At 37.6% G+C, this 18813-nt stretch overlaps 1 protein-coding gene across 3 annotated transcripts in view; it reads left to right on the top strand.

The window, feature by feature from the left end:
• Positions 1–1013: 1013 nt before the first annotated feature.
• LOC103713551 (sodium/hydrogen exchanger 6-like) overlaps positions 1014–18813 on the top strand; it is a 29328-nt gene continuing 11528 nt past the window's right edge. Inside the window, exons 1-16 of one of the 3 annotated variants that reach the window (XM_089928984.1) lie at positions 1014–1437; positions 5134–5185; positions 5264–5323; positions 5450–5474; positions 5564–5649; positions 5748–5859; positions 11882–11944; positions 12055–12074; positions 12157–12254; positions 12996–13024; positions 17188–17219; positions 17328–17375; positions 17459–17519; positions 17610–17707; positions 17871–17946; positions 18048–18067. In XM_089928984.1, the coding sequence (XP_089785110.1) occupies positions 1254–1437; positions 5134–5185; positions 5264–5323; positions 5450–5474; positions 5564–5649; positions 5748–5859; positions 11882–11944; positions 12055–12074; positions 12157–12254; positions 12996–13024; positions 17188–17219; positions 17328–17375; positions 17459–17519; positions 17610–17707; positions 17871–17946; positions 18048–18067 (1064 nt within the window). In that variant the 5' untranslated portion in view covers positions 1014–1253. Of the gene's footprint in view, positions 1438–5133; positions 5186–5263; positions 5349–5449; positions 5475–5563; positions 5650–5747; positions 5860–11881; positions 11974–12054; positions 12075–12156; positions 12255–12995; positions 13025–17186; positions 17220–17327; positions 17376–17458; positions 17520–17609; positions 17708–17870; positions 17947–18047; positions 18068–18813 lie in introns of all 3 variants that reach the window. The other 2 variants (XM_088716362.2, XM_088716361.2) reach the window with 2 other exon arrangements.

Genomic DNA, 18813 nt, shown 5'->3' on the forward strand with positions numbered 1-18813 from the left:
GAATCTATGCGGACGTATTTTTAATTCCATGATTATTTATTGGAGAGATTTTGAGTACTTATATAAGACTAAGAAATCCAAAAAAAATCTTCCGACTAGTTTTTTTAAAATTGTTACATATACTCACTGCAATATTGCCTATCTAGAAAAAAAATTAAAATATTTAATAGCAATTTTTGCATAAAAATTAGTTATTTTTTAGAAAGAATATTATACATATAGAGGTTTTCTGATCCCTCGAGCCATATTGCAATATGGGTGAGAAACATTTATGCAATGCATAGTGTGCGTACACATTTTTTTAACGATCGGTGCACATATATCAAATATCTAATATTTTTTCATCTCCTACGTAGATCCATGGATAAAATTATTCATAGACTCTTAAACAAATATTTTATCTTGCAAAAAAGAAATCAGCCTTCTCTTGGAAATTTGATAAGTGGATTTTATGCAAAATCCAAATATTCAATATGCTTGGACATCGTAATTAGCAATTTATCAAATATCAAGCTAGAACCCATAGTTGTGATCTTAGCCTACTCGGTTCGGCACACGAGCAGTAGACTTATACTGTTACATGTTTTCACCTTATGTATCACACTAAGCTAGACTCTAGCATGGATCTTGATTGTGCTTGCAAAAGTTGAAACGTATTCTACCATTTGTTTTTTAGAACCAGTCTTGCACGCCATTTAGATTGGACTTATTTTTGGAATTGGGTCAACAATCCTGACCTCGGACTCGTGAGACCAAATGATGGGTCCGAGCCAGGCTTAAACCGGTTCGGATCCGATCTGGATCCACCCGACCCAACTTCGCAGCCGTAAGCTCGCCGAAATTCTGGAGCCAAAGTGGAAAGCCAATGAACGAATAGTCCGCGAACTATATACGCGTCCAAACAAAGCCGCGCACATGAAATATTATGCGCAAAAATATCCGCCGCTCGCGTTTTCCGCGAAAACTCATCCTGTCCGTCAATATAAGACGTCGCGCGCGGCGCCGGACACGATACCGATGTCGGCGGATGGGATGCGTTCCCCCGCATATAATATTTTATGAACTTGCGTGGAAGATATAATCGCCCCGAGAACGCGCCGGACGGCCCTATTTTAATCCCCTCGGAGAAGCGTAGGTAGGCGAGCGGAGAAGAATTTAAGAGTCCAGAAGGATTCAATAAAAAGAAAGCCTTCGAGGAGAGGAGAGGAGAGGAGAGGAGAGGGTGGAGTGAGCGGAGCGGGGGATCGCCGGCGATGATGGAGCTGAACGTGACGGCTCCGCCGGCGGGAAGCCCGCCGCCGGGGAAAGAGCAGCAGGCGGCGGGGGTGGGGATCCTGCTCCAGATCTCGATGCTGGTGCTTTCCTTCGTCCTCGGCCATGTCCTCCGCCGCAAGAAGTTTTACTACCTCCCCGAGGCCAGTGGCTCTCTCCTAATCGGTAATCCCGTCCTCCCACCTCGCCTTGTGGACTTGCTTTTCGTTTCTTTGCTTTCTTTATGATCTTTAATTTGCGGGATTTGATGCTGGATCTTTGAAGTTGGTTCTTGTTTGAAATCTATCTGATTCTTGATGGAAATTTGGTCGGTTCCAGTTTTTATGTTGACCAGTCCGTTGTTCTTTATTCGTATTTTGAAGATTAACTGCTCAAATTTTCAAGATTCTGGATCTTTTTTTCTTTTTTTTTCTTAATTTCTTGTGTGTGCAACATTCGCTACATCCTTTGAGTTGATGGTATGAAAGTTAAGAATATGTGCCTGTACGGTGATTATTCTTCTTGTTCTTCATGTATGAGTTATTTGAGATTAATCTTTTCCAGGTTTTATGCCTGGTTTATGCCTCAAAATGGAATTTAGGTTAGATAATGGCAGGCTGATGATTTAATATTGCTCCCATTTTTCACTTAACATAATGAAGTTAAGGAGAGGATGAAAACAGAAGTTTTGGATGAATAAGCACCGAGTTTTCCTATGTGAAATGGGAAGGAGGTTACAATTTGCGAGTCCTAGATGATGAACATTTATGTCCTTCTTCATCCTTTCCTTGTTAATCAGTCAGCTATTGTATTGCCCCCTGCCCTAATCTGTCTCAAATGTATCATCCTGCCTTTTCATGTTATATATACATCATGTTAACAAAAAAACATGAATGAACAGGACTGATCTGGTTAGATAGAAGGTGGTTTTGTTGAATTATGAGATGGGTTAGGGCTTTTGTTGGGAAATAAGTAGAAAAGAATGATGGTCCCGGGAAGATTTATACCATAAAAAAGTATTGTTTTCGAAGACAAATAAAGATGGATGTGGGAGGAGGATTTAAGGAGATGTTTTAAGTATTGGTATATGGACACTGTTCTCATGCTTGTTTGTACTGTATTGCCCTAGAGATGTGTGAAGCTGAGGCACTTATAGTCTCTTAAAATGACATTAGCGCTCCATATTTGATAGATTCATATGCGGACAGGAATTTCTCAAATCTTCATGGATCTATTATTAAAAAAAAAGAAAAAAAATCTTGCTTTTGTGGAGATGTGTAATTATTGGGGATTGAAGAATGTATTGGACTATCATAATTGGGTTTATGGGCATGGAACTAACCCCACAAAAAAAAGTACAAATGAGAAGATGTAGTCCTCATAGAGTTATTGATTTTCATGCCAGGGATTTTGAAAATTGAACCTTGAGATTGAGCCTTTTTGAGGCTTTTGGATCACTAATTTGTTTGATCCTTGGGTGGGAATGCAGTTTGCTATAAGCTTAATATTCAGTCAAATCTAACAAGGTTCTTGCATTATCTGGAACCTTTTTTTACTATTTTATTCGGGAAGGTTTTAGTTCCAATTTAAAGCTTCATTAGATGACCTAGACTAAGTAGGAGTTCTGCTTGATAATGCTTAAACCGGGGATGCATAAGATGGTGATTATCTTGCCACCTGTCACCTTCTTTGGTAAGTTCTAGATTGCTTACTAGAATCATGATTTGGGAGGCTCTGCCATGTTTTGATTTTATGCTGGTTGCGAAGAAGGATACAACTTCTTTGCAATTGAGAGCTAAAAAGGGCGGGGACTGTGGAAAGGGTATCTTCAAATCTCCACATGAAGTTTCTAGCAGTAGTAGTCTGAATGGGTGGGGACTAAGAGGGGTGCCCATTGTAGTTTGAAGGCATATAATATACTTAATATGACGAAGCTACATTGGTGGGAGGATGGGGAGATGCTAATGTTAGATTTATCCATTATCCACAAGCTTTATTTCAATTGTGAGTGAGGAAAGCGGCACATGTGAAGGAATTGACATGAAGCTTGCTGCGTTTAAGGGGAGAAAGAGTTTGTATGGTATGATAACTTTCGTAGATTATGGACTGGAGTTTCTATATTGGATTGTTAAGTAGGACAATATTCTCTAAGGTACTTGGGTCTTGGAGATAAGGGCATGCATATAATCTGACAGGATGTGATAGTAAGCAATATGATTAGGGACTTGGTGGATGACAAAGTAGTATTCAAGTTGGACCTTACTAGTTTTCTATTAATGTAGAAAGTGTTAGTTAAGCTGGCACTGTTTCAAAGGTTGTTTTTTATTATGGGGCGCATGGTTGTGAAACAATAGCATCCAAATAGTCTAGGAAGTTATTTCTAAGTCCTAGAAGAGAAAGCGGAATTGGTAGGATGATGTCCCAGTACAATGTGTCCTCTCTCTCCAAGACACCAACTACCAATAGGGCTAAGACCAACAATGTGATTTTACATGGCATCTCTAGTCCTTGCTACCCTGCTCATCTTCTACCTAATATGTAAATGACAAAACTTGGTGAATGATGTTTATTAATGGTTTGTGACAAAACATTCACACCCTTTGATTTTTTTTTGTCTCATTCCATTTTTTCAGTCTTATATTGCCAGCAACTACAATATGCATCGTGACCCTTGCTTAACCAACTATGTTGTTTCTCAATTTTGCATACTGTTCTTTGTTCACATACTTTATGGCAAGAAGAATATTTGAATGCTGACCTTCTGATTGAGGAAATCTCAAGATATCACTCTTTTTTTTCTTAGAGATCTTAGAGGGCCTATGCAAAAAAAATGGTTGTGCATGGCTGAGAATGTTGAGATGATTGCAGGGTAAAACTGATTAAAAAATGATGAGGAATGATTGCACTAAAGGTGGCATATAAATTGCACCAATGGAGGACAATTGATGGAGAGCCATTTAAGTTAGTATTGACATGTAGTGATGTGAATATCTTAGGAGGCTTTGGTAAGAAGAGATGCTCATATTGACATCAAATGCTTACCAGGGACTGAAGAAATACTAAGCTTACAAATCTGAAATTTGTTCGAGTGGCTTTGGAAAAGCCTGATGTAGCTCTACAGGCGGTGTTTGAGGATTTATAATGCCAAGCAGAATTTTTTTTAGATCAGGGCTTTATAGTCTTAATTATATGCAAATACACAGTTCTTGACCTATATGTCCATGTCCAACACTTTGCCATCTATTTTCCAAACTGGTATTTGCTTTTTACAAACCTGCGGTGGGAGATTCAGTTGAAGGATTTTGTATCTGAATTTCCAGTTCTAAGTTATAGATTTTAGGCTTCATCATTAGCCAACTTCTTGAGTTTTTTTTTTTTTTTTTGAACCTTATATGCAATTATTGTGTCTGTCTTCCATCCTGGCCCTCTTTCAAGTCCTCTTATTCCTATACCATGTTGTGAAACTTCATACTATGTCTAGGGGGCAAGTAATTTCTTATGTTAGGAAAAATAATTTTTTGTTTTACCTGTTTTGGTGCACTTCATGGTTAAAATTAGATATAATAAACATTCAGTTCGGATCTGAAATAAGTCTCAGAACTGAAATAGAAGTATGAGAAAGAGAAGCAAAGGAAGTATAAGGGTTTGAGGATTGGATTCCTAACTTAGATTGATAAGAGAGCAGCAAATACTGGTGCTGGATGGCATAACATAGTCGGGAGCATTTCAGTGCCAGGCTAGCATGCCACCAGGTGCTGGAATACAATATAGCATGCCCGGTGCCTTGGAGTTTGTGGATTTGATACTGAGATGAGTGGAATTGTTTAGAAGCAGTCTAGAACTCATATTTTTCTAGAACTCATCCCCCGCTCTCCTTTGCAGGTTTAATTGTTGGTGTACTTGCTAACATTTCAAATACAGAAACCAGCATCAGGTTTGTGAATTTTTATGTTTCTTTGAACTAGAACATATTTTTTGTTTTCTTGTACTAATTGCTTTCTTCCTTTTCCAGGACGTGGTTCAATTTCCATGAAGAATTTTTCTTCCTCTTCTTATTACCTCCGATTATATTATATCCAATCTTTGCTATGTCCGAAGTTATTAGTTCTTTTCTTGTTTTTTTATTAAGTTTGAAGATCATCAGATAAAACAGTATGATGCCATGAGTTGTATGATGTTTCCCTTAACTTCAGCATACTCAATCAGGGTTCAGCTTAGCACCAGTAAGTGTTTTAGAGTTGTATCATCTTCCGCATGTTATTCTTGCATTAAAGATGTATATCTGATGCGTCCACTGAACTGACCTTGGCAGAAACCATTCTTTTCAAATTTTGGAGCCATAGTCACGTTTGCAATTTTAGGGACGTTTATTGCATCAATTGTTACGGGGATTTTAGTGTAAGCATTCTTCAGTCTTGGTTCCTGTTTATTGGCAAATAGGTTTTTTCTTTGACACTTCTTGTCAGTTGTTTATTCATCCTGTTATTCCTTTGCAGATACCTTGGTGGACTAACATTTCTCATGTATAGACTGCCATTGGTGGAATGCCTTATGTTTGGTGCTCTTATATCAGCGACAGATCCTGTCACTGTGTTATCCATATTTCAGGTGTGTAGATGTTTTCCACCTATTTATCTTAATATTTTCAATTAAGGTCGGCAGAACCGTCTCGAACCGGGCGGTTCCAATTGTACTAAGTCATACCGGCGGCGGACCGGGATGGTTTCGGCAACGGAAACGAAATCCATTGCTGGAGGGGGAGAAGAAGGAAAAAAGGAAAAAGATAGAGCGAGCAGGGGAGGGAGGGAGGCCGGTGGAGGGCCGTCGAACGTCCGTGGTTCGAAACAGGAGACCCGGCCATGGCCTTTACGTCCTGCCTGGCGCTGGCCTTTGCCATCCTCCGCCGGCCTCCCTCCCTCTCTCCCCTTTCTTTCTCTTTTCCTCTCTTCCACCTTCTCTACTGTGTTGGTACAAGCCCGACATACCGACACGACACGATGCGGGCCCGTACCGACCCGTGCTGCCGAGCAACCGGTCCGGTGCCCGGTACCGGCACAATAGATCATGTTTTAAATAATATATTCATTAGTAATTTGTACTATCATTGGATGCTATTAGTCCTCTTTAGAAATTCGGAACAAATTTGTTAATTTATGCCACTATCAAATTTCTTTAGCCTCTGTTAGTCATTCTAGGTCATCACATACCAACTGGGATCAATGCGATACTGAATTTTCAGTTCATGTCTGATGATATCTAGACTGTTAGATTTTAACCCTAAGCCTTTCTTATCGTATTTGAAATCATGGGCAATCTTTAGAATTTGTTAATGGACATTGCACTCCAAGGTCCATATCAATTTTTAACTTTTCCAAAAAAAACTCTTTTTATGACTATGTCTTTGTCTAGAATGACATCTTTGCCACCCATTTATAAGAAAATCTAAAATATATTATCGGGAAAATTATTTTTACAATCTTGTTCTTATGCTAGAATTATCTCACCTGGACATTTTTGACCCCTTGGTGATTCTAGGAAATAGGCCATAATAACCAATGGGAATAATTCAACAAATTCTTGATATTGCTAAATGCATGGGAATGGACAAAGCATCACACCGTGCAACTCAACTAAGCTTTAATCACTCGGGTACATGAATCCTTTTCCTCCATTCTACTCTATTTAGGGCCACACTTTCTGAAAGATGTAGCGATATCAACTCTTTCCCAACTACTTCATCCCATATGATTTTCTTCTATTTCTGCCCCTCTTTCCTTTCATATATATCAAATCACTCATGGTGCATCTCTCGGCCTATATTGTACATGTCCAACCAAAACATCATACCATGCAATATTCATAAAATAAGAGGCATATGCTGTTCAAAAATGGTTATATGCTGACTATTTTGTAAATGGATGTTGAAATTAGTGCTTCCTTATCTGAATATTATTGATGAACAATAACTACAACCATCTAGCCTTTTCCTAAATTTGGGGTTAGTTTTGTGGATCCTCATTTTTCAAGTGTTCCTATTTAGGGCCACCGCTGATGTTATTTAAAGTTTTTTCCATATCCTCCGTTACAATCTTCATCCATGTTACCTTAGTTCTTCTCCTTTCCTTGCAACCTTTAGCACAAACTAAAATACCTCTCTTTACTGAAGTCTCCTTAGATCTTTGTTGTACATGTCCATATCATCTCAATCATTTTTCTCTCACTTCATCCTTAATTTGTTCAACTCCTATAGCTTCTCTAATATATTTATTTCTTATTTTATCCTTTCCAGTTTTACCACACATCTATCTTATCATTATCATTTCTAACATACTCTACTTGTTTTCAATATTATTGATGGAATGAGAAGATAAAATTGGCATGCTATAGGTGGGTATGATAATCTCAACAAAAAAAAGGTGAAAAAGGTGTATGCCACATACTATGTTGCCCGGAACGCTACAATTGGATGATAATGCATATTTTTAAACAAACACTCATGTTGATATTGTGTTAAAAGAATAAAGCATGGGATGAATAGGGGGTCTCTCTCTCCCCCTACCTTTTCCCTCCCTCTCTCCTTCTCACACAAAGTCTTTTCTTTAATTTAAGCTGTGCAGCTCTTATATTGTCATGACCCCCGCCCCGTTCCCGGCGGGCGGCCGCGACAGTCCTAGGATGCGGGTAGGCACAAGGCCACCAGCCACCATATAGAACCCTACTACCTATCAATCATTAATAAATTCTAAAAATTTTGGCATGATACATGCACAAAATGATCACCTTTCCTATATTGACCTGTCAGGATTATCTCAATACATACAACACTACCTGTCAGAGCAGCAATCACATAATCTGTCACATAATAAACCTGGACAATATATAGCAATACATCATCACAGGCACGCAACTGATCTGCATATATATATATATATATATCTGCTTTCCAATCCATCCATGGTCAACCCATATCCACAACAGGATCTATGACTGTAACTATACACTATATACAACAAAAGGTTTATAATACACCAAAAGGTATAAACCTCTATCTACATTATACTATGGAGCGGCACAGCTAGCAGGCAATCTCTAACCTTGCTTCTCTCTAAACGACATCTGTCCTGCAACAAAAATATCAAACTGGGGAGTGAGTATATGAATACTCAGTGAGTGGAGTAGTGAGTACTATGCACATGAGACAAGATATAATCATGGCTCGAGGTGAAATCTCAAGAGCATATGAGTAGTCATCAATAATAGGGTGCATACAACTCAACTAAGAAATATGGAGTAAATCATTACAGTATCACCACAATCATAATCAACTCATCGGGAGCATATATAGAATAGTCAAATAAATATGAATGATACATTATGAATATGCTCAATAGATTATAACACTGAAATATGCAAATCGGGGTGTCAATATGCAAAGTCATCACTAGACAGCTGTCGGGAGGTGGGTCTTACGCCCCAGGCGAACCACAACAACTCCCTACTGTCACATGCATATGCAGGATAAGACACCATACTGATAATGTATATGCTGGCCAGTATCTAGAACAGAAATTCATAGAAAACCGTGAGACTCATCTCACATCTGAATACTAAATGGCACCTTGCGGGAATTCTACATCCGCGGAAAGCCATACTGCACCTCGCGGGGTCTTACTATGCCTGGCGGCAAGCAGAATATAAGTCGTAGGACCTGCTGATCCTACGCCTAGGACCGTGTCCCCCCTAGGAAGGGATTGGGTTCCGCCCACCTAGAAGGCTAATATGTGCACACAGGCCGATGTCTAACCCCATCGACTATAGGTGTTCTGTAGATACTACCAGGCCATGCATAAATGCCATAATGCACCTTCCAATACTGTACTAAAAAGGAGTATAATCAAGACTACCACTCACTTGGCCATGACCCAATCATAACTAACATCAGGGTTGGGAGTGAGGAATCATGGGAGTGCAATGCAACTCAATATATCACTGAAAAGGCTCTACAAGTCTTTGAAATAGAGGAAATGAAATCAATTTACAAAAGAAGTCATTTCACAATTTGGAACCAATTTAACTACTCATCTACCCCTTGTAATTCCTCTCAATGTTCCCTCAAATGCATGTACAAAATAATTAAACATGGAGAAAAAAGATTATAGAGGAATCTACTACAATATCAATTAATATGCACAAGTGGAATCAATTCACACTTGGCGACATTCATGAAAATGAATTAAGAATGCTCATGGTGCAAAGTACATGACTCTCAATCATCTGTCAATCTGGCACAGTCTTTATACACCTTCAAAATCTACAGTAGGCAGTGGGGGACTTCCTCCTCTTGTTCCCTAGCTTCTTGCCCAACTGTGACATGCATTAATTATACATTCAGTCTTGTATCAAGGACTCATAATCTATGTATCAACCATAAACATAGAAAACTTTAATTGACTCAACTCCCCCCTCACTAAATCTTCCTTTTTCCCTTTTTCCTATCAATTAATCTTCCCCTTATATGTATTATGATGCAAAAGCATCACACACACATCTTAGGCCATTGCTATAGGGTCAAGGTGCGAGAAAGAGTCAAAATCCTCCTTCACTAAAAATTTCACTGAAGCAGCACCTCATGAGTCGACCCCGACCACAGAGCCGCAAAACTTCATTTTTTGGACTCTCAGAGAGAGTCGACCCCAACCTCATGAGTCGACCCCGACCACAGAGCCGCAAAACTTCATTTTTTGGACTCTCAGAGAGAGAGTCGACCCCCAACCTCGTGAGTCGACCCCTCTGAGGCATGAGTTGACCCCAATCTGCCTCGAGTCGACTCCAGTTGACCCCGCGTCGACTCCGGCGCGTTTTGAGGCGACTTCCATCATTTTTCTCACCTTCTTCCTCTCGGATGAACAGTAACCCGAACTGACAGCGGGTTATTTCATCCCGGTTTTGATCCACTTTTCAAATTCTAAACTTTATGAAATTTTTACCTAACATTCTACACTCATAGGGATTTCCAGAATGGTAACATGTATCACCATCGGAGGCCGATTGACCTCCGAAATAATTCACCGAAGTTGGGACTTCGACACAGTTTTTCCGTAGCCTCGGAAAAACTTGTCGAAATCCGATTTCCTCTCCTTTAACCACTTCTATCTAACCTCTCTAGACCAAATCCACCCTTTGTATAGCCTAATTTCTTTAGAATACTAGGTAGGGACGGGTATTTACCTTTTTCTTTTCGGAAAGTCGAGGTCTTTGCGTAGAGGGGAAGGAGACCTACGCTTTTTCCTTCAGCTGGCAGCGCAACCGGGGCTCTCTTCCACCTCGAATCCCCTTCCCTTCTTCTTCTTCTTTTCTTTCTTTCTTTTCCTTCTCTTCTTCTCTCTCTGTTTGATTCCACCGCCTGAGACTCCCCGTCTCCTTCTCTGTTTCATTCCACGGACACAGCACCAAACCCCCTAATTAAGTCACATCAAACACTATTCACCCTTTGTTTAATATTATTAAATTTCCATTTTGCCCCTAACACTTCAACATATCTACTGTTATGCCATTAACTTTTGATTCCTTCCAATTTTACCCCTTATATCAATTTTAAAGGACTATTCTATCCCTTTTTATATATAATTTTTTTTTTGGGGTTATTGCATATATATACTAAAAACCATATCAAATCTGTTTAAAAAATATGGATGGTCCAGAAAGGCGTAACATATTGTGCAAATTAATGGGGGCATTTCTGTGAATTTAGGAGATATCCAAGTATATATAATTATGAGAATCAAATGTCTAAATAATTTGAGACTATACCATATCTTCCACCTTCACCTATCTCAAAACGAGCAGGGAGTGGATATGAGTTTTATGAATTGGAGCGATCCTTTTTAGATTCTTCCCCCCCCCCCCCCCCCCCCCCCCCCCCCCTCTCTCTCCTTTTCCTCTCTAGGAAGTTTCTTTTAAGGATTCAAATGATGCATTTTCATAACATTATTTAATAAAAAATTGGCAGCCATATTTATGTGCGTGCTTCCATACTTGGTGCATGCTGCATAAAAGTAATTCCAGGAAAAAATGATCCTGTGGATCATTTTGCGATGCAGACCTCCCAAGAACACCACATCTAAGGTCGTTTTGAGGCAACTTAATTAGTTCTATGTCTTGTAGTCATGCTTGTCATGATATGTGGACAATTAAAATTTTGGGCTTGACAGTTGTTTGATTGTGTGTGCAATGTGATGATCACCACTGTTTCTGTTTCTTCTTCTTGTCTCCTGAGTTTTTATAATATCAACTCCTGGAAACTTCATAATTGGTGCCTAATATAACCCATGTATCACTTTCTCTTGAAGAATTAGGTTTCCCTTTTTCTGGGAATATAGTTTTCCTTGTTTATTATATGATCTTTTTGGGACTGTTAGATCTATGTAGTTGTATGGACAGAGGGTTATATGATGTATGAAAAATGATATGAACTTGACCTGATGGCAATTCTTTGAGGCCTCACATGGAGATCGTATATGTGGCGTCTGCAAACTCCATGTTGATGGCCCTCATGTGCGCAGATTGTCTACATAAAGCTATACTCTTATATTTTCAGGAAACATTAAGTCACTTATTTAAATCATTGCAGGAACTTGGCACTGATATGAACCTCTATGCCTTGGTGTTTGGAGAGTCTGTTCTAAATGATGCAGTATGTGTATTTCCATTGTCTGAAAACCAGTAATTCCAGTAACTCATGGTTATATTTGTCAACTGCTATTGCTTGTTGCTTGACATATCTTTTCATTCTTGGCATTGTAGATGGCGATCTCCTTGTACAGGTTTGCTTAAAGTGCTTGAAACCTGCTCTTACTACTGTTCCTTATCTATTGTTCACTGTTTGACTGAAATATTATACTCCAGGACAATGTCATCAGTAAGAAGTCATGCTTCATCAGGACAAAACTTTTTTATGATTATTGTGAGATTTCTTGAGACGTTTGTTGGTTCATTGTCTTCAGGTCAGTATGAAATCTTACTATACATGTTTATTAAATTTCTTGTTCAGGCTCATTTTTCACATTCAAAAAAGAAGCATGAATTCTTTTCCTTGCATCAGAAAAGATGGGGAATTTATGCAAAAGACCTTTTTTGCATGAAGATTCATAATTAATTGCTCAACAATTATGTTGTCACCTTTCTTTTATTAGAGTTGGATTAGTCAACCTGTAATATGGAGCAGGCTCTCATCAACTAATATTTTATAAATATAAATAAAAAATAACATGTAATATCTATATGGTATATTTTTTCTATCAATTCAACTTACAAACCATACTATTCTTTGGCACTGTTTATGGTACACATAATAAATTTATTCAGAGAGATGTTTTATTTGGAACTCAGATTTGTCTAGTTGTTTACAAAGTGCTGTTACCATTAGGATCCAATCAATCGAACAATTTGTTGGCTACCTCTGGTTATTAATTGATAGTCAACTGGTGACTATTGAGTAACAGATTTGCATTAAATTTATTGAATCTTTTTTCTTTCCTGTTCATTTCTTGTACATTTTGGTCCGTCATGCATCATTTCTTGTCATGTAAGTGATAGGCAGTTGAGCCTGTCAGGCAATTACCTGATTAAATAAGAGTTGGATTTGTCTCAAGTTTTTTGTTTGTTGCAACTTAATTATGTATTTCACTGCAGTAATTTAATTGTAAGAATTTATTTTTCAATTGACTTATATTCTATTTTTACAGGGGTTGGAGTTGGGTTCACATCTGCTCTCATATCCTTTCCAATACCGTTTTGTAGTTGTTCTCAGCAGATTTATAGAGAAGTCTGTTACTTGTTTTTTTCCTGTTATATGTTTCCTGAATATTATACGAACCATTCTTGATGCCTAGTTTTTTGCTAGCTCATAATTTATTGTAACTAGGCAGGCATATGGAAAATAAGATTAGGAAATGGGAAAGAAAAAGAAAAGCAAGTACCGTAGCCATACTTGCTGAGGGACTGATATAACAAAAAGTATGATAGTACAAAGAAGAATATTTGCAGGTCAGAAAGCTTAGGCATCAAGGATAATGTACTTACATATTTTTTTTCTGTTGGATAATGTTAATGTGGCTGTCATCCTCAGGACATGTTCTTTTTGAGGAACTTTTGCTCTTGTAATTTGCCTTATAAAGAGTGTTAATGGGCTGGGCCCGGTGGCCTCAAATTTGTCCCAGCATCTGACCCCCCAGAAAAAGCTCAGCCCAGTCAGCCTGAACTCATCTGAAGAGTGAAGCATCATGGTTTCGGTTAAAACACAAGCCCTAGATTTTTGGGTTGCTCTTCAACCAGGCCCAGCATATGGACGGTCATAGTCATTCATTTCTACCAAAGCCTTTCATATATTGCTAACATAAATTTTAGTAATTTCCTTGTTCTTAATTTTACACTTTCTTGCAAAATCCATTTTATTGCCTCAGTCAGATGATTTTTGTAAAATGTTAGTTAAGGTTGGCTGAAAATATTTTTGATATAACATCTGTACGCTTAAGGACCAAATAGAATAATCTGATTATCAAAATGCAACATTTGCATGATTTATAGAGCTATTTGATTTAGAGGCAAAGCAATTCAATTCTGGTCTGCTGGAGAAAGGAACTGCATGGGTGAATCTATGGTTGGTCTTCCAATCATTTACTTCTCTTTGCTTCATATGATTGCTGTTGGCACTGGAAAGCCTTTCCTAAAGCTTATGATGTGAAACTAATCAAAAATTACAGAGCTGTGTATGCATGCATGTGGCCATGGGCATTTATATTTTTTTATTTTTTTGGGTGTTTTGTTTGCTAGTGCGTGTGTTTGTATGTGTTTTTTTTTTCGGGAGGGGAGGGGGGAGGGGGCTGCAAGTATGTTGGTGTGGGGCTATGCATGTATGCATGTCTTATTGCTAATATAGCTTTTTTGAGGAAGTTCAGATTTGTTTTTTTTTTCTGTGGTTGTTTAACATTATTTGATCAGTAATTGAAGTTTACTATTAAGTAAAGGATAGGTTGAGTCCCTAAAAGATGCAGGAACGGACATTCTCTGACTTCCTGCGGAAATTTCTTATAGGCTTAAGAGCACCATATTGAGATTGTTATGTAGTATTAGACTATGCTACCAATGAAGTCAATTAAGTTTAGGAAAATGAGAGGGTCCACTGCCAAGGCAGTCCTGGTTGATGAAGTTAATATCAATCTTGATATCTCTATTCACTGGTGAAAATCCAGATTTCATGTCATTTAATGGCATAATGATTATTTAAGAAGGATATCAATCAGTACAATTTGTTGCCTTGATGTTGCAAAAATGCTAATTGTGGGAACAAAGCACGACTCAAATAGATGCATATACCCATTGTTGGAATTTGGTCACTATCAATGACTAATCTGTAGCAAAGGTGTGTGTTATAGTGTGGTGAAGAATGTCAATATGCAGCTGGATGCAAATCCTATGACCATATCAGTGCAATGTCTGAGGACTACTGAAAAAATCATGTGACTATTAGGTGGATGGAAATGGTATGACCATATCAGCAAAATGTCTGAGGAATGTTGGCAATATCATCTGACTATTTGACTTATGTTAAGGTCTTTGTTCGTCAAATAGTTCTAGCACTGTGCTTATAGGGTTAAGTGTTCCCAAGTTTTGAATATCAAGATCTGAGGTGCACTCTTGTTGCATTATTAATTAATCTTGGGTGACAAACAAACCTCAAGGGACAAGAAGTAGCTAGAAGTCCAGAACAAATCTTAATGGCAATACCTTTTTTTGGTTTTGTTTTGCTTAGAAAGTGGGGATCGCTGTTGATGTCAAGGAGGCTGGTGTAGCCAATCTGAGGGTTATGAATGAGCAAAGCATAGTCATTGAGTCTCTCAATGAATAAGGAATGGGCCCATCTCATTATAAACAAGTGCATTAACCTGTTCAATAATATAAAAGGCATGCAAATGAACATCATCTGACTGATGCTGAGTTCAAGAGTGGGCTATAGATAGACCTTCTAAGATCATTGCAAAGAGCTCTAAAATTTATTTTCATTATATCAGCAGGGAGGCTATGATTCAGCAATTGTGGTTTTTGTTTCACCTGGTTTTCATCTTCAAAACCTAGGATAGATGTTTCATTCTACTCATGCCTTGTCTGTGGAATCTTCAGTGATATATGCTAAGCTTTAGGGCTCAAGAATTCATATGACCTTCTGAATTAAATCTTTGATTTGCCGTCATTGTTGACTGATGATGCTGTTATTCATAGAGAGAAGCAATTACAAGTTCTCATCAACTCTGGCTGTTGCTTAGGTTCCAAGCAGATTGTAGTATAACTGCTGAAATGGACTGTAATTACAAAGCATAAGAATTAATGGAGAGTAGGCTATATATTGACCATCTGTGTTCATTGCAAAAAACTCTATGGTTTATTTTCACTATATCAGCAGGGAGACTTCATTAGTGATTGTGGCTTGTTTCACCCGGTTTTTATCTTTGAAACCAAGGATAGATGTTTCATTCTACTTATGCCTTGTCTGTGGAATCTTCAGCGATATGCTAAGTTTTGGAGCTCGAGAATTGAGACTACCTTCTGAATTAAATCTTTGATTTGCAGTAATTATTCATAGAGAAAAGCGATTACAAGTGTGGGCTCGTGCAGAGCCAGGTTCTCCTCAACTTTAGCTGTTGCTTTTGTTCCAAGCAGATTGTATAGCTGCTGAAATGCACTGAAATTACAAAGCACAAAATTAATAGGGAGAGAGTAGCATAATGTGATACCTTGGTGTGGTCAACAACTGTTAAGCCTAGGATTAGGAATTTTCCTAGATTTAGTAAATATAGAGGTAACATAAAACTAAAATGTCTGGACATTAGAGAGGATGACATTAAATTGAAGTATTTCTAATGGAAAAAATGCATCAATATACCCTCTAATGGAAGTAGCCTCCAAGATATTATATTTTATAAACTCATATAAATTTAGAACGATCTTTGATCATTTGGTCTGGTGTCCCCTTGATATGCAGTAGGTTGATAGTATAGATGAGTGCAGAAATATTAAACTCTGGTTATGTAAGCCAGACTAATAAGCAGAGATCACACAGAACCCTGCGAACTCTTATCTGACCCAAGATTGGAATTATGCTTAAGCAAGTAGATAACACTGAGTGGAGCTATTCTGCACCTAGGTCAATTGTTGATTGATTATGCAATTTTCTTAAAGGTTGTCCTTTTCAAGCAGGAAAATTCTTAGTAGGTTTAGTTCTTAAAGTAGAACTACTAACAGTCTGACCAGGTGAAGAACAAATTACAGATCTACATGTTGTCAAAAGACATGATTGAGCATCAAGTTTGAAACTTGGAATCATGTCTAAAGAACAGTATGGGAAATATTCTCTCCATGGTTATTTAAATGGTGCAGCTGATAAAGCAGCGGCACAAAGACAACTTAGAAGCTGTGATTTGGTGATTTAGATTGATGCTTCCCATTCTCTTGTGCGTATGTTGTAATTGAAAGTTTACTCTTGGAATTCTGTTCCTAAGACATGAAACAAGAATAGTAAAAAAGTAATTTGGCTGTCTACCAGTTAATGGTTTATGTTCTGTATATGCATTCTCAAGGACTTAGATTCCTTTTACACCCTATTTTTGTCTATGCTACGTATGAACATATATAATGCTTTGTATATCAAGATCAGATTTTTACTGATTAAAGAAAATGGTCAGTAATCTATTTTGGAGGGTAACAAGTGTACTTGCAACTTTTCATCATGGATGGTGTATAACAAGATATATCTGGTCTATGCACCTCGTCTCTTTATAATATTCAATATTGCTGCATATATTGTTATAGCATTGGGTTCTTTTTCTTGAAAAATTCTGACAAGGATGTGTATTATATTGAAAAACCTTGACCACTTGGTACCTCTTTAAGTATGCCGGACTGGACATTGACAAGTAAGTATGGCAGTCATCTTTTCCTATTCTTTGATTTTTTTCTTTTCAATCTTCTCATATCAGTTGGCAGCTATAAAAAGTACTGAATGACCTTGTTTGTTCTTCCAGTCTTCAGAATTTGGAGTGCTGTCTGTTTGTCCTTTTCCCTTATTTTTCGTAAGCCAATACTGAATTCTTATTTCTGCATTCAGTTGCATCTGAAAGTCATAATTTGCTAATTGTTTGATTTTTCTCTCCAGCTACATGCTAGCAGAGGGTCTTGGCCTGTCTGGAATTGTTTCTATATTGTTCACTGGAATTGTAAGTACATTTTTTACCTGTTAACCTGTACAGATATCCATATTTGGTGCTAAATGGTTTCAAGATTCTTTCTCATTCCATTCTTTTCAGGTCATGAAGCATTATACCTTCTCAAATTTGTCAGAAAACTCTCAACGCTTTGCTACTGCTTTTTTCCACCTTATATCATCATTGGCTGAAACTTTTGTGTAAGATATTGTTGCATGAATGATTTTTTTTAATGCTTATTAAATTCTTATATGAATCATGTCATTATCTTCACTAAATACCTATATTTCTTTATAAATGTTAATTGTATTTCTTGACCAACTTTGCAATTAACTTTCCTTACTAAGTTTGTTTTGTCTGCAGATTTATATATATGGGTTTTGATATTGCTATGGAACAACATAGCTGGTCACATGTTGGATTTATCTTTTTCTCAATTGTATCCTTTAAAATTTATTCATTATGCAGAAATTTTATTACTTTTAGAGGGTTTCTTTGGCATGGTCTTGTTCTTTCCTTAAGTCTTCATTAAACACCCAGCTGTTCATAGGAGTTGCAAGGTATGAGTTTCTGACTCTCCTACAAAACTTCTATATTGTGATTTATGCTTCTGTTATAAGGGCAAAGTATTGGATGCCTTGATTTTTACTTCTGCAATTTATTTATTGATTGACTTTTTATCTAGCGAGCTTGATGTGGAGATAGATAGCTCAGTTCAAAATCTGCAGTTACATTCCTAGCATTTTGTAGATCATTCTTATTAGCCAGGCTTTCTTTTGCTCTTCATCGATCAGCTTCTCCAGGTTCTCCAGGATTTGGTGTATAGTGCAAACATGCCGAAATGATAAGAGTTGTGCTTTCTAACTTGATATGATCCTAATATAAGATTAATATGTTCTTTTAACTTTCTTATATTTAGGGATGCTTGCATTGATAGAAGACATGACCCTTGATAAAGGGGCTCATAAAATTGAACTGAATTTTATGGATAAGGTATTAAGATCATATTACATGGTTCATCATTTTTATCTTCTGTTATGTCTATTTACTAGGGAATGCATAAGTGACTTTTGAGAAGAGTTAGAAACTAATGTGGTGAGAGTGTTAGGTGCACTTGTGGCAACACCAAGGTTTGACCCTAAAGTGCATAACTTGCTCCATCATAAATGATCTTCTTGCTGAGATTCAAGAGTTGTTGTGATGTCATTATTGGATGGTGTTATGTTACTTGCTGTTATATCTAGGGGTTTATGTAAAATTGGAATTGCAAATGAAGTTTTCAGAGGATAACGGGCCAAAACTTAGT

This window comes from Phoenix dactylifera, chromosome 2 (genome assembly GCF_051530095.1).
Source record: "Phoenix dactylifera cultivar Ajwa chromosome 2, Ajwa_hap1_PhDact_Kaust_v1.1, whole genome shotgun sequence".
NCBI classification, from domain to species: Eukaryota; Viridiplantae; Streptophyta; class Magnoliopsida; order Arecales; family Arecaceae; genus Phoenix; species Phoenix dactylifera.